Consider the following 24,791-nt stretch of genomic DNA (forward strand, 5'->3'; position numbering starts at 1 on the left):
TCAGAAGATTTGCCCATTAAAACCATAAATGCAAAGCAGCAACACAGACATCTAAAATCAGCGATCACACAAGCTCTTCCAGACATCACTACAACTAAAGGAATTGGAAATGTCATTGGATCCTCGCTCCTTTGAGCACCTGTCGCTGGAAAGGTGCTCACAGGAGCGCTGTTTCTGCCTGCATATCATGGTGGTATATTAGTTTCTTGCATTTCGATAGTTCTCTCTGAGGGTGTCCACTTCAGCAGCAGGCCAGGAGCGCCATGCACGTTGGAAGCTTTTGGGCCAGTTCTGAACCTCACGTGTAAGGCTTAGGTCCTGGCTCCACCGTGGGACTACCCCGGGAGTCAGTTTTTTCCTTCTAATGGTGTTTACGGCATCTGTTATATCTAACTATTGCAGTTGGGTGCTGGTCTGGATTGAGTCTGTTGGTTTGGAGGGATTGAACTGTAGTGCATAGTGTTGACTGGAACTGAGGCCAGTCCACTCTGTCTACTGCATATCTATATTGGGTCTGTCTCTGCTGCGAAGGTTGAAGATTATGGCCCTGTGGTTTGATGTAGTCCAGTGCTCCCTGACGGTCCAAGGAATCATGTGTCCGGAGATGGTCTGGTCGCCAAGGTTACATCAATTGTGGATTCCCACATTGTACTAGAAAAGGTAGACGGATTATTCGGTTGGTTGAGGATGACATAAGGGCGGTTTGCTAGGTATTCTTCGAGGCGCTGCCCGTTCACAGTGCCACGTCTCTCAGGAGTTGTGCTGAACCACATTGGAGACCGACAGTTGGCATTAGCACCCACAATGATACCGGCGTTAGGGAAGTTGGTAGCTATGCTTTGCAGGTATCTTGTAGCTGGGGGGACGTCCTCCCCAGGTCTGCCGTAGAAGGACACTGCTTAGATCTCACCCAGTGGAGTGATAATGTGTGTGCAGGCAGCCCAGGGAAGGCAGAAGGTTTGAAATTTGGTCACCATCAGTTCAGGATTCCGGACGATTATAGCGGCCCAAGGAGTATTAGTGCCGTCCTAGACAATTTTATATGCCAGAGGGTAACTCCTGACCTCCCGACTGTGGGTATAGTGTTCCTGGATTAGGAGGATGTCCATGTTTTATTCATTCGCCTTTTTGGTCAATTGAGTAGCAACCGCTTTGGAGCGTTGTGTGTTGAGGTGTAAAAAGTTTACTTTGTTGTAGTTGAAGGAGCTAAGATACACTGTGCTGCCACTTTATTAGGTACACCTACTTAGTAGTATGTTGAGCCTCTTTTAGCCTTCAAAACAACCTGAATTCGTCTAGGCACGGATTGAACAAGATGCTGAAAACATTGTGCAGAAATGGAGTACCATGCAGACTGCGTGAATGTGTCACGCAGTTCCTTGAGATTCGACGGAGGTGTAGGCCAGCAACGAACAGCCCTTTTCAGCTCGTCCTAAAGATGTTCAATACCATTGATATCCGCGGACTGAGCTGGCCACTGCAGCAAAGAAAAATCATTGTCATGTTCCTGGAACCATTCCACAGCGATTCGGGCTTTGTGCACCGGCGCAATATCCTGCTGGAAGTAACCATCTGACAGGATTTAACTGTCAACATGAACGGATGCACTTGTAGTCAGCAATGATGTTTAGGTACGATATGGCATTCAGACGTGAATCTATGGGTATCAATGGACCCAACGTGTGCGAAGAAAACATTCCCCACCACTTTGCACAGTAGTCGTCAGACATGACGAGTCCATGGATTCATGTTGTTTTCGCCAAATTCTGAGCCTTCCATCAACATGATGCACCCAGAACTTCGACTCGTCAGACCAAGCAACTGTTTTCCAATCTTCGATAGTCCACAGGAGGCATGCTCTCTTGTTCTTCATTGATAACAAAGGTACGCGAAGTGGCCGTCGGCTATTGTAGCCCATTCGCGACAGTACGACTAGTGGTCCGTTGCGATCTTTTATTCTGCACACCACGGTTGTATTCTGACGTGATGTGCGACATTGTTGCCCGTCTGTTTGCTTGCACAATTCTAGCCATCCTCCTCTGAGCTCTCTCATCAATACGCAATTTTCTTCCACAGGAGTGCTGTTGAGAGGATGTTTTCTGTTCGTTGCACCATTCTCGATACACCTTTGCAACTGTGGTGCATGAAAAGTTCAGGAGAACTGCCGTTTTAGAGAAGGTTTGGCTAGCACGTCTTGCACTTACTACCATGCCACGTTCGAAGTCCGTTAGATCACTCCTTTTCCCCATTGCTACGGTTTGTATGCTTAACTGATACTAGAAAGGTTGCTCTGCTGCATTTTTATCCCCAGCTGTGGTTATGTGACTTGCAACGGTGTGGGACAAACCATTTGTGGGCACAGCAGGGGTGTACCTAATCAAGTGGCAGCACAATGTAGATCATTGCTACACAGATGGGATGTTCAAAATTTGTAGGTACATTGTTTTAGCTAATACCAGGTGGTTCACTACCAGTGCGAAAAACTTGCAGGAGGTGTAGGGGGCAGGAAGACAAATCGGAATCACATAGCATTGCAGGGTCCGAAATGCCTTCGTCATGCGGTAGAGGACGTTGAACGAGAGGTCGCGTGAACAGCGATCCCGCTGGAAGTCAGCATTTGCGAACCGTTTCTGTTGAAGAAACAAAGTAGCAAAAGTCCTCCAGAGTGGATAATCCGCAGGCTCCAATGATTGGACGCGTTGCAGATGGTATTAACTCATTTGGTTTGTTGACAGTATCCTCCATACAGTGGATTGGGAAATACCCAATCGTTGGCCTATCGCTCGAGTACTCGTACTCGGATTGCCTTCTGCAAGACGTAGGACATTCTCCTCATTGTCTGGCGTCCTCGTCGTTCGCTTTCGATTCATGGTACCTCTCGTGAAACAACCAGTCTCACATAACTTTCTGTGCACACGTGCGAAAATCGTATGATGAGGAGCACGCCTGTGCGGTAAACGTTCCTGGTACAAGCGCAGAGCGGCGCGCCCGTTACAGTCCGCAACTCCATACGTGAGGTGCATGTCGGCCAGTTCAACGTTTGAATACTCGTTCATCCTACTGCCTCGGGAACCGGTTCGCAAATGCTGACTTCCAGCGGGATCGCTGTTCAAGTGACCTCCCGTTCAACGTCCTCTACCGCATGACGACGGACCCTGCAATGCTATGTGATTCCGATTCGTCTTTGTGCCTCCTACACCTCCTGCAAGTTTGTCGCACTGGTAGTGAATCACCCTGTATACTCGAATTTAAGGAAACATAGCTAAATGCTATCATATACAATCGCTATGGCAACCCTATAATAGCCTCCATAGAGTCTGTATACAGACGCTATATGTAAAATTTCAAACATAAATATCTCTGCAACTGTAACTCTCAAAAGTCTAAAAACTCACCTGGTGGTCCTCCTTGCTCAGTTCTTCCTGTCAGTATCTTAGGCGATTGTTGAAACAAAGTATATCCATGTTTAAAAAATTTAAAAACACTTTCGCTTCAGGAGCTTTCACTAAGTCACCCACCTACCTAATAGTGGGTATGTTCTCCTCTTGCTGAGAGCCGCTGCCACATGGCGAGGCATGGACTCTGTAAAGCTTTTGAACGTTGTACCATGTCGCCAGAATTGTCCCATAGATCTGCATAGTCCATGGTGGAAGATCTGCAAGCGGGATCTGCTGGTGGTTCACGTAATCCCATCGATTGTCTATGGGATTCATATCCGGATATTTCAGTGGCTAGGGTAGCCACTGAAAGTCATTTTCGTGTTGAGCGAACTAATCTCGAACAATACTGGTAATGTGGCAAGGCGATTATCCTGCGGGAACACACCTGTATCATCTGGGAAGACGGTCACCATGAAGGGGTATACTTGATCAGCCACAATGGATAAGTAGTTTTTAGCAATCAGAGTGCGGTATAGTAGGTTTTCCTGGAATCCAACAGATTCCTAGGAAAACATGCCCTATGCCAAAACATTTGGTTCTGCTACCTGTCTCTTTCTGTTGGATCAGGACAGCGGAGTGAATCCTCTCTGCAGTTTATTCTGCAGCTTGATGTACTCTCTATCTACCGTCCACACGGCATAGCAAGAAATGTGATTCATCGGAAAAGGCAACTTTTTTTGCAGTCATCAATGGTCCAATGACGCCATTCAGTGCAAACTTTAGACGTCGTTGGCCATAAGCTTGGATACCTTGACCGAGTGCCTACTCTGGAGGACCACACGGAAGAGGGGGTTCGTTGGATCGTGGATTGGAAACACCGCTGGTCTTTCTGTGGTTAAAGTCCATGGTAAAAAAAAAAAAAAAAAATTGTCATATTAGGGCCATCCGAGAACGAAGAACAAATTAATTTGCTTATGCGTAATATTTTGGTGTGTTCTCTGGTCGTTTTGCCTGTTTTGACGAAAAATGCAGTACTTAGATATTTGAGCAATCATGTGGCCTTAAAATTGTGCTTGGTCACGGACCTCAAAAGCGTTCAAATGTACCTTGAGTTTAGCTGTATTAGGTAACGGCCTATTTAATAGGCTGCTCTGAGGAAGTAACCAAATAACCATTTATAACGTTATTCCTATGCGTTCAAAACAATCGACTTATCAAAAAATCATTTGAAGCTGACCCATTCGTAATTTTTGTACATCAAATGTAATAAAATGTGATATCCAACTTAGAATTAAATTTATCAAAAATTTAAGAGTTGTTGAGAAATTTTGAAGAACCGGCGCTCGGCTGCTCCCCGTGATTTCGCAACACTGCTGTCAAATATTCATTCCTATGCTTATCGAAAGTGTCAAATAATTACTTGCTCATTCGCGAATTCCAGAGGCATACTAAATAAATAATTCTATCCCTCATTATTAATGTGTTAGGGGAAAAAAAATAATTCACGTTCCAGTACAGAGTAGTAGATGCTCTGTGCGATCCTGCTGCCCTCTTGATTATTCTGCTGTAAAACACATACGGAAAACATGGATTGGAGACGCACTCTGTGTGATGAAACGGGGTATGTAGTCAAATAGATTATTTTCTTGTGTTGCTTTAACAACATAAGAATTTAAAATTCTATGGCAAATTCTGTTGGAACGGTGATTAGAGCGGTCTCGAAGGTCAGAAAAATTCCTACTAGAGCAGCGATTGTATTGGTGAGAAATTAATGTGATATTTGTTATTAACATTTAATTGAATTATGGACATCGAGAAATAAACTATTTGTACACATTTTACCCCTCTACAATTTTATCGTGGTGTACAAAGTGTGTGACTGGTTTATTTCTTGATGGATAATATCCGCGAAGAAAACGTCCCATTTAAAGAATTGTGGACACAATTTATTTCGTTGTTTTGTACATTATCAGTGTCTGTGTTTTATAAGAGGGGTTTGGAATGGACCGGCGCTCACTAGGATGCCGTTGTGGTTCACCAGAATGCTAAGTACATACTCGATGATTAAAAATGCGTAATAAAATTTCTTAAAATTCCTTTTCGACTCTTGACTTTACATCAAGGTGATCAGATGTGGCCTTAAAGTGCAGGACAACTATTTTCCGCTAATTTTTACTGAAGTGTACTGCGTCCTGTGTTTTGAGACGTTTTAATTAAAACCCGTCCGAGATGGGTTTTAAAAAAAAAAATCGGATATTCACATAAGTGAGTAGAAATTTTTTTCAATTGTGCTTGGAGTGTACTAATGCTTGATCATTTACTTGTAGATTTCTTATCAATTTTATTTCTTTCTTTTTTTAAAAAAAACAGGAATTGAAAATTTTGCAAATGTTTCTTGGCCACTCCATTAGTTTGAATAAAAAAAAAGTTTATTAATCATACTTAAATTTTCATAAAAACCAAATATAAACATGAAACAATTAATGTATGCCAAATTTTAGTTTGTAGCATCTTAGTCTTTGTAGCATCCTCAATTGCACAAAACTGGCATTACTCCAACACAATAAATTAAGCCAATATTTATGAAAAACATTGAAATTAAAGTATTACAATGAAAATAATAATTTTCTGTTAGTTCTGCCTGTGCATATAATGAATATTATGAACATGAAATCACTCTTTTTTTTTTTTTTTTTTTTAAACCAAGGGCCTTGTAATATTCACCACCTCAAAATTCACTGGGGTTAGCTGATTCTCTGTTCATGTCCAAAAACTCTATTGGAATTTATCTTATTTTTCATGATAATACCCACATAAGCGAGTGGCAAACTTTGAGAAGCTTATGAATATTGGAAAACATGCCATTGTGATAAATACCAGTGTTTTACTACACCACAAATTGTACTTGTCCAGGCACAGTGGAGAAACGCAGTTGATATCACTTAGCCGCACAGGCTCCTTCAGCTTACGCAAAGTGAATGACAATATAAATCTATCCAGTTATATTAAAGGAGGCAGCAAAGGAAGTAAGCAGGCACTTAGCCATGATTATGAGAGCATCCTTGGACTCAAGGGAGGTCCCCACAGACTGGAGATTCTCAAATGTTTCCCCAATTCACAAAGGGTGATCAAAAAGTGACAAGTAATTACAGACCTGTTAGTTTAACTAGGGAAATTAATGGGGTCAGTAGTTAAAGAAGCACTGCAGGATCATCTAGACAAGACTGCATTTATAGTTCAAAAACAGCATGAGTTTGTTAAGGGGAAGCCTTGTGTGACCAGTTTTATTGGATACTATTATGTGGTCACAAAGGAACTGGATGCAAAAAATAATTTTGATATCATATACTTGGATTTTAGGAAAGCTTTTGATACTGTTGCACATGGAAGACTACTGTACAAGTTGGAGCAGTACAGCATTAATGGCAAGTTGCTACAATGGATAAAAGGATTGTTGAGTGGACACTGCTCTTCTTGGACTAATGATGTTATTAGTGGAGTTCCCCAGGAGTCCATGTTGGGCCCATTGTTGTTTTCTGTATATATCAGTGAATCCATGATTATCAATGAAACGGGAAGGGTTTTTTTTTTGTTTTTTTTTGTCTGATGCTAAATAGGCTTGCTTTCTTGCATAATATGCCTCTTCTAATGCTTATGCTAAATGGACAAAAACACAGCATATACAAGACTAAAGACACTGTTTTAAAGTTCTCTGAAAAATATGTACAGTATATAGTAAATATAATTACAACTACTAATTCAAGGTGCAAGAAGTAACAATTACTAATTCCCAACCAGTGAAACATAAGGATTAAATATTTTCCTGCAAGGGCTGTTATTATTTTAATATTATTATTAGCTATATGGTGCAAGGAAGCCTGAGGCTTATGCTGCACCAGCCAATAAAAAAAATAATAATAAAAAAAATTGAGTTGAGAGAGAGAGAGAGAGAAAGAAAGAAGGGAATCACCAAGAAAGAGAAGAATGATGATATCCAGCTCAGGACTCTGGGTGTGCCAAGCCCATACTTACCAGATGTGAGCCCCCGGGGTTAGGTAACACCATATCATTGCTGGGTTTAATTTTGTGTATGCACACTTTTGACTTTAATGGAGTGGGGTGACACTCCATATTATGTCTATATCCAGCCTCTCATTGCAAGAGGCACATCTATTGTTTGAGAGCTGTCCTGTCTAAGATGCTATACATGTTGTTAAGCATCCTTTGATGAAATTCAGTCCAATAATGTAGTTCCCTAACATTACACACCACTTATTTACTGGAGATCCGTGCTGAAAATTACTTTCAATCACTTTGCAGATTTTTGCGAGCCCATATATGAGAATTCCTTGTATTGTTCGTGACATCGCACATAAACAAAGCTTTGCCGATGAAAAGAATATCATCTAACATTTGCCATTATGTTTGTAAACAATTGCAACACTAATTGTTTTTGTAAAGCTCTGGTTAAAGAGCATCTTCATTTCCATGGTCAACTGAAGAGTGCAAGCAATTTCCACTTGGAAAAATTGAAGTTTTAAATGCATTCAAACTATTGCAGTGTAGATTTTTTTCAAATATTTGAATGCATTTAAAACTTCAATTTTTCCAAGTGGAAATTGCTTGCACTCTTCAGTTGACCATGGAAATGAACCAGTTTTTCCTTTAACATTCTACATATTTGAAATGTATGAGGTAATAAGGTCCTGTGCTGGTGCTGTTGTGGTCATGTTTGATGAGTTTGAAAAAAAAAAAAAAACAAGTGGTATGATGTAGTTCAAACTTCCACCAGCAGGTGATACAGAGATTATCCATTAGGCTGACAGTTTGCAAATAACAACCAGTTTTGTTAGTAGCATTAATGTACTATGTCACAATTTTTAAATGGAGCAATGAATGAATATGAAATTTTGGTCTAAACTGAAAAAATTTGCAAGAGAAACATGAAATTTAAAAACTATTTATAGTGATGAAATGTTAAGCCATACCAGTATGTTTGAATGGTAAAATTTGTTTAAAGATTGATGTGAGGATGTTTGCAGTGTCCCAAGAAGATGCTGTTCAGCAAGCTCTTGAAATGAGGATAGGAAATTGTGGCAAGAGATGGTTGTTTGATGCTCACAATTATGGCTGATCAGTTGGATATGAATAAGGAGATGATTTGGCGAATCCTGCATGGTTTAGGGAAAGGGACGGTCTGTGCAAAATTTGTGCCCACAGCCTCACAGATGAGCAGACCGTCCCTTTCCCTAAACCATGCAGGATTCCAATTGTATTGTCACTGGAGCTGAGCGTTAGGTGTTTCAATATGACCTGGAAACAAAGCATCAGAGTATGCAGTGAACTTTACAATCATCACCAAGGCCCATAAAGTTTTGTTTACAGAAGTCCAGCATCAAGACGATGCTAATCATACTTGTGAATCACACTGTTTGTTGAAAAACAAATGGTATGATTCACAAGGAATTTTGCACCTGAAGAGAAAAGAGTCAGTAGTACATTCTGTGTACAGGCAATTCAAAGACTATCGAAGTTCATCCTTGTTGCACGACAGTGCCCCTGCCCATTCTACACTTGTGGAGACATTTCTGATGAAATGTGACATTATTGCTGATCAACTATCCATCCTATTCTTCTGATTTAGTACCAACGAACTTCTTCCTCTTTCCCAAGGTTGAAAACTGCCCTTAAAAGAAAGATATTTCAGGATATTGAAGATGTAAAGAAAAATGTAACTACTGAACTAAACATTCACTTTGGACACCTTCACTGACACTTTTCAGAAACTTTAATAAGTGAATTCAGTTAGGGGATGATTACTTTTAATAATGAAACCATTTTGGAGCTCCTTCACTTTGTTCTTTTTATTGTATCAGTTTGCAAACTTTATTGCATACATCTTATATGTTAATGTAAAATCGGGCAGCCTGGATACTTAATAATTTATTGTTTGCACCGAGTAAATGAAAGGACTTTATTACTAAGCAAGAGAGAGTAACCACAATAAAACAAAATGGAAACTGACACAAGGCACAGATATTCAAGAGATAACATATATTAAGTTTAGCACAAATAAATAACATAACATAGAAGCTTTTGGCTACTGTATATGGACTTTGCCAACTAATTGAGCACTGGAAAGTGGCAGTTTTTATGAATCATAAAAAACCAAATATAAAAAATAAATATAAATTAAAAAATATAAATCATAAACCAAATTTATGAATCATTAAAATACTGCTTTCCAGTGCCCACTTAGTTGACAAAGGCTACATAAAGATAAAAAAGGTAAACTGCAGCCATTGTAATTACAACCCACTGCAGGATGGAAGCCTCCTCAACAATTCATGCTGAGGGAAAATGGACCATAATCTGCCATGCTGGTCCAGTGTGGGTTGGCAGATCGACCGTATTTAGCAGTCAGGGGCTTGAACCTCAGTCTACTCAAAGAGTGTGTGCTACTGCACTCCCGTTCCTGACCACTCGGCTACGGAGGCCTACAGCAGCCAAAAGCTTTGATGTTATGCTCTTTATTTGTGCTAAATTCAGTATATGTTATCTCTTGAATATCTGTGCCTTGTATCAGTTTCCATTTTATGTGTTTTTGTGTGTACTCTCTCGCTTAGTAATATAGTCCTTTCACTTGGTCAGTGCAAGCAAGAAATTACTGTTGCTGGCATTCAGCAACAGCTTTCCTAGCATTACCATTGCAGAAGCTGTAAGTAAATATTATATCTTGTTTTGAAAACAATGCAAGCATTTTTAATGATGTTACACAGACAAACACAAGCAATTTGATAACCACTATATACCTAACACAACTTTGCACTAGGAGTTGCAAACACAGACTGCTGAACACTCATGAGCAGAAGCATGACTAACACTTAAGGCTAAATGTCAGCAATGCACCTTTGTTTTCATAAAAATAATGAAATTATGATTATATTAATTTATATTTTTAATTGATTATATTAACTTATAAAATAATTATTAAAATATTGCCCCTGAGATAGTACTTTTATAAGGAAAAAAGTTTTTATAATAATTGATACATTTTCAAATTGTCACATTTTTAAAATAAATTCAGTTATTTGAAGTCTAACTTCATTCAGCGCTTATAGCGAATTTGCATCTATGGCTTGGGGTTATGCCTCTGCTTGGACTGTTTGACCAACAGACTCATTCAAGTTATGTAAATTCTCTCATTTTACCATACAACATTGCATATCTCATTAATTTTAAGAAATTAGATCCATGTTGATACAATTCTTATTTAGAATTAACCCTAGACTGTGCTCTTGTAGTTTGGACATTATGTCCTGGGACACTGTATATACAGTGGACTCTTGCTTAACCAGGGTTTCTATATCCTCTGGCAGTAGTCAAGTCAGAAAGTACATGGAACTGATGCTGTTTAATTTTGTTATGTTCCTGTAGACAAGAGCCTTGTTTCCCAAAAACCACATCTCAACCTTTTGCTTTCTGTGTATTAGCTTACCTTAGTCATACTGTATTTCAGTATGACCAATATGATCTTTCTGTTTTTCTACTGTATGGTTAAGTGTAATAAAGTTTTTTTTTTTTTTTTCATTGTGAGTCTGCTTGTCCATCATTAAAATGGAAATGGTTTTTTGTTGAATAAAAACTGATCAGTAAATGTAAAAGAAGGTGCTTTAATGAGGTTCTACTTGACTATAGGGAATAATAAGATAACTATAGTGAATAATAACTCTTACTCAGGTGATATTTTAAAATTTACTTAGCATCATTCACATAATGGCAAATCAAGAGGAAAAGGTGATCTTCATTGTCATTCCTTTTCAGAAAAGTATACAGTATAAGTCAAATATATCTTCACACAGCCACTCTGTGGTTCAGTAATAGTTGATGGCACAAGAACTACTGGGGCCAAGGTGTGCCTATCCAGAGATTGTATATGAGGCAAGCCAGTTTACGAAGGAGCTAAAATAGATCAGAATTTATGATACAACTTGATCTGTTTTAAATAGTTAAAAGAGTCAGTCAGATTTTCATCATTTCCTATAAAATGTTTTAATGTCGCTGGCTCCTGTAAGTTTGTTAGAGCAGTGTTCTCCCCAGAAAATTTTTCCAGCCGGGTGGTATCATGAAGTAGCTTTGTGGGGAAGTGTAATACTTCGCATAGTACATTCGAATTAATATTGATCAAGATCAGTGAGCAGTACCATATGGTACTGTGAGAATTGCTTTAATTTTAGACGTGCTGTCAGTTAAATTCATTCCCCAGGAACTATCAAATGGTGTGCCCATTTGATAGGTCCTGGAGAGAAAATTGTAGAGAGCTGCTATGTGGGCATTGTTGGTAGTAACTGCAGTTAACAAGGACAGTATTTTACTGAAAGCTGTGCAGTGCAAATTGTGCATCGAGGAAGATTCTCACTCATTAGTAGATACAGGTGAGTGAGATGTCTGTGGCTGATACATGGCCCTTGCTAAAACTACTGCTTCCTGCTGATTTGTTCTGTTACTAGATTGCCATAGTTTTGATTGTTGTTTGATCTGATAAAGCTTGTTAGTGGTTTAGGCCTGCCAGATTTGAAGCCATTCTTTGTATTATCATTCTATAATCAGTATAAAGTACAAAAAAAAAAGCAATGATTGATGTAATTGGATGTTTGGAAGCTTTGTCTCTACCTCAATTCCTGGGATCCCAGAATGCCTGCAATCCAGCAGAATCCTACTGTCTGGATTTTTGTTTTTATAAAATCCATAACTACTTAAAAATCCAGCATAAAAAGGCTGGAATTTGTTGCATTATATGATGTGTAGAAGAGCTGTTTTTAAAGCTAATACTGCACTCAGAGAGTTGGTATATATTAACATCTGGGAGGTATTAACATGTAAGCATTAGCAGAGGCATATGATACAAGTAAGCAAGCTTATAGAGCATCAGGCCAAAAAAAAAAAAAAAAATCCCTTCCCATTTCGCCCATCCATTTGCTAAACGTTTGTCCAGTTCTTCCTTGAATTTATTTAAACCAGTGGTTTTCAACCTTTTCTTAATAACGGCACCCCTAAGTAATTTACTTTGTTTTGCAGCACTCCTCAATTTTCTTCCTGTTAGATCCTATTCTCTCACTCTCTGTATATATGACTTTAATATATATATATATATATATATATATATATATATATATATATATATATATATATATATGTTATATGATAGTTATTACATTTCATAATACAAATTATAATTTTATTCTTTAGATAGTATGAACCAGAGCTGTGATGTTCAATGTGGTCTATGTTGATATCAATATTTGTAAAATAATAAGAGGAGTTTACCTCATTATAGTACGTAAAACACTTCCGTATGATACTCCCCAGAAATTAAAACGAAAAAATCAAAAAACTTACATTGGAGTAACAAATAATTAAAAATCAATTTAACGCAATTAAAAATAAGAAAATTAATTAAAAGAATTTTAATGAAAAAATTGCAAAATGATTTTTCTTTCCTGAATCTGACAATGCTTTTCGACTGTACATCGTGATCACATTTGAAACCATTGTCAGCTTCAGGAAAGAAAAATCGTTTTGCAATTTTTTGTTAAAATTCTTTTAATCAATTTTCTTATTTTTAATTGCATTAAATTGATTTTTAATTGTGTTAAATTGAGTTTTATTGGGTTAAAATTGATTTTTAATTATTTGTTACTCTAATGTAAGTTTTTCGTTTTAATTTCTGGAGAGTATCATATGGAAGTGTTCTACATACTATACTGAGGTAAACTCCTCTTATTATTTTACAAATTTTATTTTTTATATAGAGGTACTCAATAAACATCAATTACAGATCACCACAAAATTAAAAAATTACTGTACACCTTTTTATAATGAAATAAACATATATATTAAAAAAAAAATAAGTTTAAGTAACTTAAACCCAAATTACATGACACCCCTTGGAATGTTATCGCGGCACCCTGGTTGAAAACCACCGATTTAAGCTATAATCAACTTCCACAATAATAGATGGAAGAACACAACAACAGAGTTTGTTTCAGCAATCAACTACCTGCTGGCTAAAAGCATATTTCCGCACATCTATTCTACAACTGTCTTTCCTCAGTTTGAGTTTATGCCCCCTCAGGTTTGTAATCTGAGCAAGAGGAAGAATCCCGTCGACATCGAGTCTGCTCAAACCAGCCAAGGCCTTATGCACCTCAATCAGATCACCTCTCAGGTGCCTAGTCTCCAAGCACTGCAATTTGCAGAACTTAAGCCTTTCTTGGTAAGAGCACCACTTTTTTCTTCTCATCAGTATTGTTGCCCTTCTCTGTACTTGCTCTAGCAACTCTACATCCTTCTTAATATGAGCACTCCAGCCCTGTATGCAGTATTCAGTGTGGTTAGACCATTGCATTATACAAAGGGATAATCACCTCCTTATCCCTGCTAGCAAAATTTCTGTATATCATTGACAAGACCCCATAACCCGCTCTGGCAGCCTGTCTGCACTGCTCAGAAAACTTCATATCTGATTGCACAATTACACCCCAGGTATTTTTCATTCTCAACTACCCTGGGTGTAGTATAACACAGTTGGTAGGTTTCTCTGGAGTTACTGCTACCCATATGCAGTACTTTGCATTTATCAATGTTCAACTTCAGTTGCCACTTCCCAGCCCATCTACCAACTTTTCTAGATCCTGTTGCAGTAGCATGCCGTCATAACAACCCTGCCGACCTTTGTGTCATCTGCACACTGGGACATTAAGCCTTGTTATGCCTTCATCAATATCATTGATAAATATAGAAAACAACAATGGTCCCAACACCGAATCCAGGGGAACTCCACTAATAACATTAGTCCAGGAAGAGTGGTGTCCAATGATTACCACGCTCTATCTTTCCCCACTCAACCATCCTTTTATTCATTGTAGCAACTTGTCCTTAATGCCATACTGCTCAAATTTGTACAGCAGTCTTCCATGTGCAACAGTATCAAAAGCTTTCCTGAAATCCAAATATATGATATCAAAATTATTTTTTGCATCCATTTCCTTCGTGACCACATCATAGTATCCAATCAAATTGGTCAGACAAGAATTCCCCTTAACAAACCCATGAATTATTACTGCAGTCTTGTCTAGATGATCCTGCAATGCTTCTTTAACCAGTGACTCCATTATTTTCCCTGGAACAGAAGTTAAAGTAACATGAGTAATTACATGTCTGTAATTACTCATGTTACTTTCATGAAATGTTTCCCCAATTCACACAGGTCGATCATAGGGTGAATTGGGGAAACATTTGCACATCTCCAGTCTGTAGGGTCCTCCCCTGAGTTCAAGGATGCTCTCATAATTATGGCTAAGGGTTTGCTTACTTCTTTTACCCCGCCTCCTTTAATATGACTGGATAGATCCCATCCACCCCAGGCGCCTTATGTTTAACTTCAATGATTTCTCTCTCTCTCTCTCTCTCTCTCTCTCTCTCTCTCTCTCTCTCTCTCTCTCTCTCTCTCTCTCTCTCTCAGTTATTGCAAAGTACTTTCTCTCAGTTATTGCAAAATCATTTAGATCCCTGTTAAAGTTTAATAAACTTCTGTCCTCCACTTCCCTACAGAATGTCTCATTTGTGAATGTAGATGCAAAATAATCATTGGTTTTCTTTTATGAAAACCCAAAACACGAGGTATTAGAACCTCTAGTACTTAGTACCTTGCTTGGGTTGGAGGTTGAGAAGACGAAAGAATATTTGTTGACATTAGATTTGAACTTCCGAAGACTGTAATTTTCAGGAAATATGTACGAAGGAAGATTGTTCCAGAAAACAGTTGAATGATTACACGAGGAAGATGAAAAGTTGGTTCTTTGAGTTTGAAGTTGGACAGTAAATGGATATTGGCTTGTGGTGGTACGTACGTTTTCAGACTGTTTTGAAAGAGACAGCAGGAATTATAGAAGCCAATTCAGAAGAACAGTGCCCATGGAAGTATCTGTAGAAAAGGCTTGCAGCAGAAACAGAACGTCTATGAGAAAGCGAGGGAAGAGACTCTGTTAGAGATGAGTCATTAATTAACCTAACTGCCATCTTCTGAATGGAATCTAGAAGCCTTAGAGAGGTTTTGGGGCACAGCCCCAGATGTGGGAACAATATTCCATGGTAGGGTAGATCTGCAATTTATACAGAGTGAACAGCTGTTTGGAAGAAAAGTAACGCTGAGAGCAAAAGAGAAAACCAAGTTTTTTAGTTTAGATGCAGAGGAAGCAATATTTGTAATGTGCTTGTGCCAAGTGAGATTAGAAGTCGGTAATCCCCAAAAGAGATATATCATGTTGCCTAGAAATCGAAGTGTCTCCAAAGATAAGCATAGGAGTTGAAGAATCCTTTTTCGAGATAAAATGCAAGACTGAGTTTTAGAAGAATTGAAATCAACTAAGTTGTCTTTGTCCCACTGGAGAATTACATGGAGATTGGCATTTAAGGAATTGGTAGTGGATATTCGAGAAGTTGAAGCTGATTGAGCAGGGCAAGGTTTCTCAAACTGGATAGTGGAATGCAATGGGTTATCATCGAGAAAACTGTGGATATCATTTCCAGTCAAAGGAAGAAGGTGATTAATATACAAGAGGAAAAGAGTGGAGGAAAGAACTGAACCTTGGAGGACACCAGCATTAGTGGAGAAGTCAGAAGACAGAGAGCCATCTACCATCACTCTCAGTGAGCGATCGTAGAGAAAACTGGATAACCAATTACAAAAAACAGTTGGCAAACCATAAGATGGAAGCTTGTTTAAAAGACCTTTATGCCAAACACAATCCTTTGAGATGTCAAGAGCAACTGCTTGTGTTTCATCGAACTTTTGTTTGGAATTTGTCCATAAATGGGTAACATAAGCCAGAATATCACCAGTGGATCGACACTAACGTAATCCATACTGGCGATCGTTGATTAGATGGAAGGTTTCCATGTAGTTTAAGAGTTGGTGGTTAATTGATTCCTCGATTACTTTAGAAAGAGTAGAAGTAATTGCAATGGGACAATAATTGGATGGGAGGGATTTGTCACCCTCTTTAGGAACTGGCTGGATATGAGCAAATTTCCAAGCAGAAGGAAAAACACATTTTGAATAAGAAAGTGAAAAAAGGTGGCAAAGAACAGAGTAAGTTCAGAAGCACAGGTTTGAGAACAAGTGGAGAAATAGCATCAGGACCTGGAGCTTTCTGAGCATCAAGTTTCTTAAATCCTTCTGACATCCTTTTGACAGAAGACCACAAGAGGCATTGAATGGAGTGCGTTGGGAATGGTGGGAGGTGTTTTACCAAGATCATTAATACATGAGTTGGAAGAAAAATGGGATGCTAGCAGGTCAGCTTTATCCTTGGCTGAGGTGACAATAGAACCATCTGGATTTTGACCGAGGTGGGAGCAGAGTTGAGCAAAAGTTGCTTTGGCAGGAGACCAGAATGCTCGGCTACCATTAGGGCAAGAACCAAGTTTTCTACTCTGTCTGTTCAAAATCTAGTTTGGACTGATCAATAACTGCTTTACAATTGTTGCAGGCAGAAAATGAAACTGAAGAATTGGAAACAAGCCAATTACGATATGCAGTGTTCTTCTCTTGAACAGCCTTAGCACATTTATTGGAAAACCAAGGTTTAGATAAAAGATTAGATTTTAAAGTGGAGTGTGTAATAAAGGATTCCATTCCTATAAGAATAATTTCACTGACAGAATCTGAGCAAATATTGACATCAGGAGTTTGGAAACAGCAATCAGACCTAGGAAAAGAATAAACGAAATCTCGTAGGTCATCCCGTTTTGCATCCTAGTAATACCAAACAACACGAGGTTGGCAATAGCTATGAGATAAAGGCTCCATTGGAGAAGAGCCTATCACCAAGTTGTGTGATCTGAGGTGCCTAAAGGACCACTCACTTCGACCGTGTACTTAGAAGGGTTGTTTGTGAGAAAAAGATCAAGCGTGTTGGCTGTATGTTTAATATTGTCCCATATTCTTGTAGGTAAATGAACAATCTCTGCAAGGTTATTAGTAATTGCAAAAGCCTCAGCATCTCGACGAGCTGGGTTGGTGTGACTAGAAAACGGAAGCTAGCTAGAGTTGTAAACATTAAAATCACCAAGGAAAATTACCTCAGTGTTAGGAAAGTTGGACTGTAGAAAGTCAAGTTGCAAAGAGAGGAAGTCAAAGAGCTCCAAGTGATTAGTGGAGTTGGGAGAATGGTAGAGACAACAGATGAATTTGATAGAATGAGGTAGAGAGAGAGAGAGATTTTAAGCTAGAGAAGATCGAAAAGAGGAGATTCCAAATTACCAAGTCTCTGACAGGGAATATCAGAATGGACATATGCAGAAGTACCACCTTTGAGGTGAAAAGAATCATACAGCGAATAATTTGGGCAACTGAGATGAACAGTAGTTGAATCAACCGATAACTGAGATTCTGTCAGAAAAAGTACATGAGGTTTGGCAGACTGCAAGTGGAAATGGACATCGTTGAGATTAGAACTGAGACCATGTATATTTGCAAAATGAACTAGGAAGTGTTTGGGAGGTTTAGATTTTTTTGCAGATAAGTTTACTCTATTAGTTTGATAATTCATGGTGTATTCAATATTAAGAAAAAGTGGGGGAAATGCTGTATAAAGTAATGAAATTTTTGGATATGGTGTACTTTGTAAGAATATACCCAGATCCTTGACATAACTTGGCCTCGACAATGCTTCCTGCATACACACTACTCGGACTCCCTCCAGTCACTATCTGGCAGAGTAGAGGTAGCAAGATTATACACTAGCTGATCTGGAAGCCTCCTAGAGAGTTACTAATAGGTTCGGTCGTGTACTAACTTGTGGCTGGCCTGTGAACATTGTTTTAGAGCTGTACCCTCGAAATGTAAGGAAGATTGGATCTTGCCGTGATGTCCATCATAACCTCAAAAGTGATCAATCATACTGTATGATGGAAGAGATGGGAAGGGTTGACCGGAACTTTTTTTTTTTATATGAAAACCCCAAACATGAAAGGTATCAAAACCTATAGTACTTAGTACTGTGCATGGGTTCGAGGAGAAGTATGGGGGGAGGGGGATGCCGGAAACTTTGCTCTAGAGACTAAACATGTGTTTCACCACTTCAAGCCTCCAATAAGCAAAGTGGTGGTATTTCACTGGTTGATGAAAGTCATCTACCACCTACAAACTTAGCGGTGGTATTGCATTGGTTGATGAGAGTCATCTACCACCAGTGGTTAGCAAACTGTGGGACACAACCCTCAGAGGCATCGCGGGATAATTAAAGGGGTTGTGGAAATTTTTAAATAAATTTATTTTTTGTGTACGTGCAAGCTAAAAACCTGTTGTTAAAATTACTTATTCAATACTGTAGGTGTAGAGACCTTGCTACTCGAACTAAGTGTGAGACACGAATGAACTCTTCTGCCTACTGCATCGGGAATGCGCCTTAATTTGCTCAATGGCTATGGACACACAAAAAGCAGCTGGCTAGTGCGACTTTTCAGTATGTATTAATATTTCTCAGTATGTACTACTCAATTAATCCCTTATGGTAAACCCTTTAGCTCTTAATTCGTACTTCCTGCATCACAAATTCTCAATTTGCCTGTACTGTGTTACCTAAAGGCCATAGGTGCAAATGTGCGGTAGCAGTAAATATACATAGCAAGTGTGTTGCACACAAGCTTTATTCTGTTTCGTATTTCGGTGAATTCTCCTTGCTGCAATTAAAAATGATTTCATTTATGTATGGAGAAAAGTACATCATGATTTAAAAACCATTCCTCCGTCCAGAGATATTCTTGCAGCGTATTACAGTTATTGGATAACATAAAATTCAATTTATTAAATGGATTGAGAGAAAGCCCAATTTTTGCAATACAGTTAGATGAATCCATAGATATTTCAAACCTTGCTCAACTTATTGTGTATCTTGGATACTGCTATGAGGAGGAGTTTCTATTTTGCCGAGCTTTGGAAGGAAGAATGACAGGCGAGAAGATTTTTGATGTTATATTTTCTTTCAAACAAATAATCTAATGTGGAACAACTATGTTGCGATTTGTACTGATGGCTGCATTAACAGGAGAAAATAAAGGTTTAAAAGGCAAAGTAAAGGAAATTGCTCCAAATAGAGTTTTTAATCATTGCATTATACATAGGGAAGTATTAGTAGCAAAGGAAATGCAAACTGATTTTCACGAAGTTTTGAAAGATGCAGTAAGTGTGATCAACTTTATTAAAAGTAGAAGCTTAAAAGCAGACTTTTCACTATATGTACTTTGTAACGAAATGGGATCTTCTTATGAAATATACGAAATATACGTTTCTTTTCTGTACGAAAGTGAGGTGGTTGTCCAGTGGTAAAGTGTTGTGACGTCTTTTTGGTTGCAAACATGAATTTTTATTGATTTTTATCAGATTCAGATCACAACCTTGCTGAGTTGTTTACAATTTAAAAAATGGCTTGCAAAACGTAGCTACCTTGTTGATATATTTGAAAAACTTAATGATTTAAATTTAAGTCTTCAAGGACAGGGAACAAATATATTAATTAATACTCAGATGCTTTCAACAAGAAACTTGACCTTTTGAAAACTGAATTTGAGGATAATAATACTAAAATGTTCCCATCTTTTTCTGATTTTGTTAATAGCAATAATACTGACATTATATAATTTAGGGATATCATTGCCACCTGCCTAACAATGCTAATTAAGAATTTTTCCAAACAATTTAATGTATCTCCAGAAAAAAAAAGTTGTATTGGATTTGTGATCCCTTTGCTTTTGAAATTTCTTCATGTCCCAGAATTACCATTGAGCAAAAGGAAGATCTTATAAACCTGTTATCTGATGAAGCATTACATGCCTTTTTGCTTGTTTCAAGACTACTTATGAAAAATTTCGGCTTTCTCTTTGAGATGAGTATCCAGAATTATCGAAAACAGCGATACAAAGATAGCTACCTTTTTAGATCTACATATTTATGTGAGGTTTGTTTTTCAAAATTAATAGCTATAAAAACAGTGTTCCAGACTTGATCCAGAAGATGACATGAGATTAGCAACTTCAAATGTGGACTAGATATTATCGGTTATCCAAGCTCATCATTCTCATTAATTGTTTTGTTTTGTAATTGTTAATTTTTTGTTTTGTAATCTTAATTGAAGAATAAGAAAATGATTTCTTGTTTTTGGTGTATTCAATTAAAATATTAAACAATTATTTTAATCTGTAAATTAAAAGGAAACAATTTTTTTTATTCCTTTCTCAGTACTCAAATAAAATTTTCTACTACATAATTTATAAAATTCCATTTTTCTTCTCTAAAATCTATATTATGAATACATTTGTAAAAATCCATTTTTATATTAAAACTGTTTTTAATATAAAAATGATTTTTACAAATGTGTTCATAATATAGATTGAAAATAAAAGTATTAAGAAGTGTACAACTTTGAATTATTTCCTATCAATTTTAAAAGTTATAAATGGGGTAACTTTTTCCATTTGTGCATACAATACACTGCACACCTGCTTAAGGAGGTAATGTAGCTTTGTGGTCATTAGGTGATCACAAAGTAATGCCAATTCCCTTACTCGACACAATGAAAACTGAATCTTTTCTTAAAATCAATCTACTTCCAACAAACATTGTTTACTTGAAGTATTCATACAGGTGCAACGCTTTTTCTCCACTAAGGAGAGTTTTTCTTTTTATGAAATGCTCTATAAGTAAACAAGACACAAATCAGCTTGCCTTTTAAGGCTAGTGGCTTATATTATATCATATCTTCTTGCATTGCAAATATTGACCAAGTTCTTTGACAAGAGCATATAAGTAATATTTCCACATATTAAATAGTGTCTTATGTCTTATGTAAGAGGCAAAGAAACGCATTGTACATTTTTTAAGTAAGATAAACACGCACACACAAGGCTCCTCAAAAATAATGTTTTAATTTTTTTTTTTTATATATTTAATAGAATAACATTTTGTCCCTGTTAACCTTTTGCAGACTCCTGCAGCTATAACAAAAGTAAAGGAACTGTTGAAAGGTCAGCCTGATGTAGTAAGTCGTTATTTAATTGGATTTTGTTTATTTTTATTTTCATGACATGTGCATGCTGGCTTGAATTTTGTTAAGTATATCAGAATCTTAACTTTTATGGGATTACATTCCTGAGTATATTCACAAACAGTGAGTTTATGGGCTATGGTAACAGGGGGTTGGGGGATTGAAGTTCTTAGTTCACAGTACTTTTGTATAAAATGTTTTAATATCGTGTCGACATACTTTCCAACTTTTCTAGTATTCATTGGTCTTGTGGATTTCTGGCAGGTTCAGTTTCCTTGTAAGTTTTATTCCTTTATTTACTTCCCTAAATTTGCAAATATGCATTTGTATCATGTTTATATATATATATATATATATATATATATATCATTTTGGACTTGAAATTTGACATTAGGTTGTTCATGTTTGGCACAAAGAGTATCAGTCATGCTCAGTATACACTTTAGGCCCCCATCTTGGACATTACTGATGCCAAAGGTGGTGTGATTTTATTATTATATATATATTTTTTTTTTCACACTTTGAAATAGTTAATTCTTCTAATTATTTGCATTTAAAAATATTTATCAGTACACTAGCAAGCTGGAAACAACCAGCTTACCAGTGGATTTATTTTTAATACTTTCTCCATCTTTAAAAAAATTTTACCTATCTTTTGTGGAATGTTAATGTGAATTTAATATTCTTTAAAGCAGCATTTCCCAAACTTTTTTAGTCACGGAACACTTTTCATCTCACAATATATATTTACGGAACACTTACGAAACACAAGTTTAGCGGGAGCCAAAGAACTGTTTGCTAATATTTTATTACATACAAAGTACTGTGCAGCAGGAGCATCTTTATTTCCAACACATGTAAAGCCAAAATTCAAATAACTGTCATCATACTTTCGTTTTGTTCTTTTATTAGTTGGTTCCTGTTTTTTCTCTTCCAATTTTTTGGGGAATAAAAGCTGCGATTGTTCATCCTCACTTTGAAGTGTGATGGTATTGTGTTCATTTTCATTAACCACAATTGCACTACTAGAAGGACTTGCTTTTCATTTTAAAGTTCCTTTTTTCAACAAACAGTCCATGGTCATTTATTTTAATAATAATATTTAGAAATACTGGTAAATATCAAAAAAAATTATACAAAGAAGTGAGTTTAGTTATAATATTGGTTTGCTTTCCCCTCTCTTTCAACCCGTGTACTCCAGGCTAAATCGCACACGAATGGCTTATTAGATCACTACATTGCTACTTTTTCGTAGATGGAATTACCTATACGCATACTTTTCTATGCAAAATTCTGCCAAAATAGTGTTCTGTGGCCTATTTGATTATTAGTCTATGTAAGTATATTAATAACCGAAAAAAAATTGTTAAAAATGATAATGATACAAAAGTGGTGTACGCTACAAATATGCAAAATTTATTTTATTTTTTAATTATTAATTACGCTTTTTCACGGAACACTTGTTCATGTTGCACAGAATACTAGTGTTCTGTGGAACACAGTTTGGGAAATGCTGCTTTAAAGTATAGTTTTGGATTATGATCTGCCTGAATGATTTTGTTAAAATTAGAAGACATCAGATAACAAGTGTGTAATGGTTATTGTTATATATTAAATGCAATGCTTGTGAAGTTTAGTTAACCATGCCAAGTGATGTGTCTTTTGATTGAGATGTGGAAATGCATTCCTTATGGATACTGGAAAATTTCCATTGATCATACATAATTCTTTGCAGTTGTAAATGCCCAAGCAGCCCTTCCACTTGGGTACTTGAAAACAGCGACCTTTATACAGGGTATAAAGGTCACTGTTTTTTTAGTATATCAGATTTTTTTTATTATTATTTTTTTTTTTTTTAATTTCAAATATAATCACAATTTTTTACTTGAACTGTGCATAATTTTTGCAGGTGCATTTAGATTTTGAGTAATTTTGATTTCTGCATCAACTTGTACATTATCAGAGAGCACATTGTTTTTGTGCTTATGAAACAGTTGCATTAACAGGCACCAGGCCCCTGCTCTATCCTAGTAGGGCAATGAGCTAGAGCTTATACTTCACAGGAACTCATGAACTTGATCAGCTTTACTGAAAGCAGTGAAGTGCAATACTATCTATACTGTAATGCCAGGAGTACTGTAAACAAATTAAATAAATTTGAACTTATTAGTAGTGGAAAATGATGCAAGAAAGAAAGCTTATAAAGCATCAGCAAAAAAAAAAAAAAAAAAAAGCTACCTACATCTTCTGTCCATACCTCCAATTGTCTAGTTGTTTCTTGAATTTATTCAAACCACCCACTTCCACAACAACAGATGGACATTTGTTCCAACAATCGACCACTGACTATCTGAAGGCAAACTTCTTCCACACATCTATCCTGCAACCATCGTTCCTCAATTCGAATATATATACTACCCCCTCGTGTGTGTATGTGTATCTAAATGCATCTGAGCAAGAGAAGGAATGCCAGTATCAAGCTTGCTCGATCCATTCAAAGCTTTAAACATCTCAACCATTTATTGCGCATTCAGGAGAGAATGGAGGAGACAGAGGAGTTGAGGGGCGGGGATGAAGTGTCTTCCTGAAGGTGGCAAGAATGTTAAATCAGATTAAGGTAATATGGATGTTGTAGTGTAGCATGAAATGACTTCTAGTAAAGAGAAAATGATAGTAGAAATATGTTACAGGTAATAAGGTACATTACAGATGAAAGAAGACTATGCTATTTTGTTCTCTTTATTTATTATTCGTCCTTGCACGTTATAAATATTGTATATCTTTATTATTATTATTTATTTTTTTTTTTTTTCAAATGGAAATTAGTCATTTTATTAATTGTGCCAGTAAAAGTAAATAAACCCTGATACATCATTCCATTCTTTCATTTTATGTGCATCTAAATGTAACAAACGTTTATTCAAAAATAAACAATTCTGCTTGTTATATTATTTTTCTTAATGCTTGACTTAATGATGTACAGCAGCAAAGAATTCTTCACACATATATTGAAGCCAGAAGGAAAGGGGTGAACCACATTGGATATGAATGGCAGAACTATTAATATTAATATGATTAGGGACAGGCAACACCCTTGTCTCACCTATTTCCCCATATACAGCTGATTAAAAATCAATATGCTTTTCAGTTTAAGCTGTGGAATACTGTAAAATTATCACACAGGGTGGGTGGTGGGGGAAGAGACAATCTCATAAGTTTGTATTCCACTTGATGTACAGAATTAAACACAGTTTTTCTATATAAAAGAATTGTTGCAAACAGAAAAAATAATGTAGAAGGCACT

General features: G+C 37.0%; 1 protein-coding gene across 2 annotated transcripts in view; it reads left to right on the forward strand.

The window, feature by feature from the left end:
- The first annotated feature begins 4,963 nt into the window (after positions 1-4,963).
- Positions 4,964-24,791, forward strand: part of MagR (Iron-sulfur cluster assembly 1 homolog MagR) — a 37,601-nt gene continuing 17,773 nt past the window's right edge. Inside the window, exons 1-2 of one of the 2 annotated variants that reach the window (XM_090389554.1) lie at positions 4,964-5,140; positions 21,428-21,481. In XM_090389554.1, coding sequence (XP_090245680.1) covers positions 5,063-5,140; positions 21,428-21,481 — 132 coding nt within the window. In that variant the 5' untranslated portion in view covers positions 4,964-5,062. The remainder of the gene's footprint in view (positions 5,141-21,427; positions 21,482-24,791) is intronic. The other variant, XM_090389555.1, reaches the window with a different exon arrangement.

The sequence above is a fragment of the Mastigoproctus giganteus genome, chromosome 2 (assembly GCF_048544385.1).
Source record: "Mastigoproctus giganteus isolate SK-2022 chromosome 2, ASM4854438v1, whole genome shotgun sequence".
Classification (NCBI taxonomy): Eukaryota; Metazoa; Arthropoda; class Arachnida; order Uropygi; family Thelyphonidae; genus Mastigoproctus; species Mastigoproctus giganteus.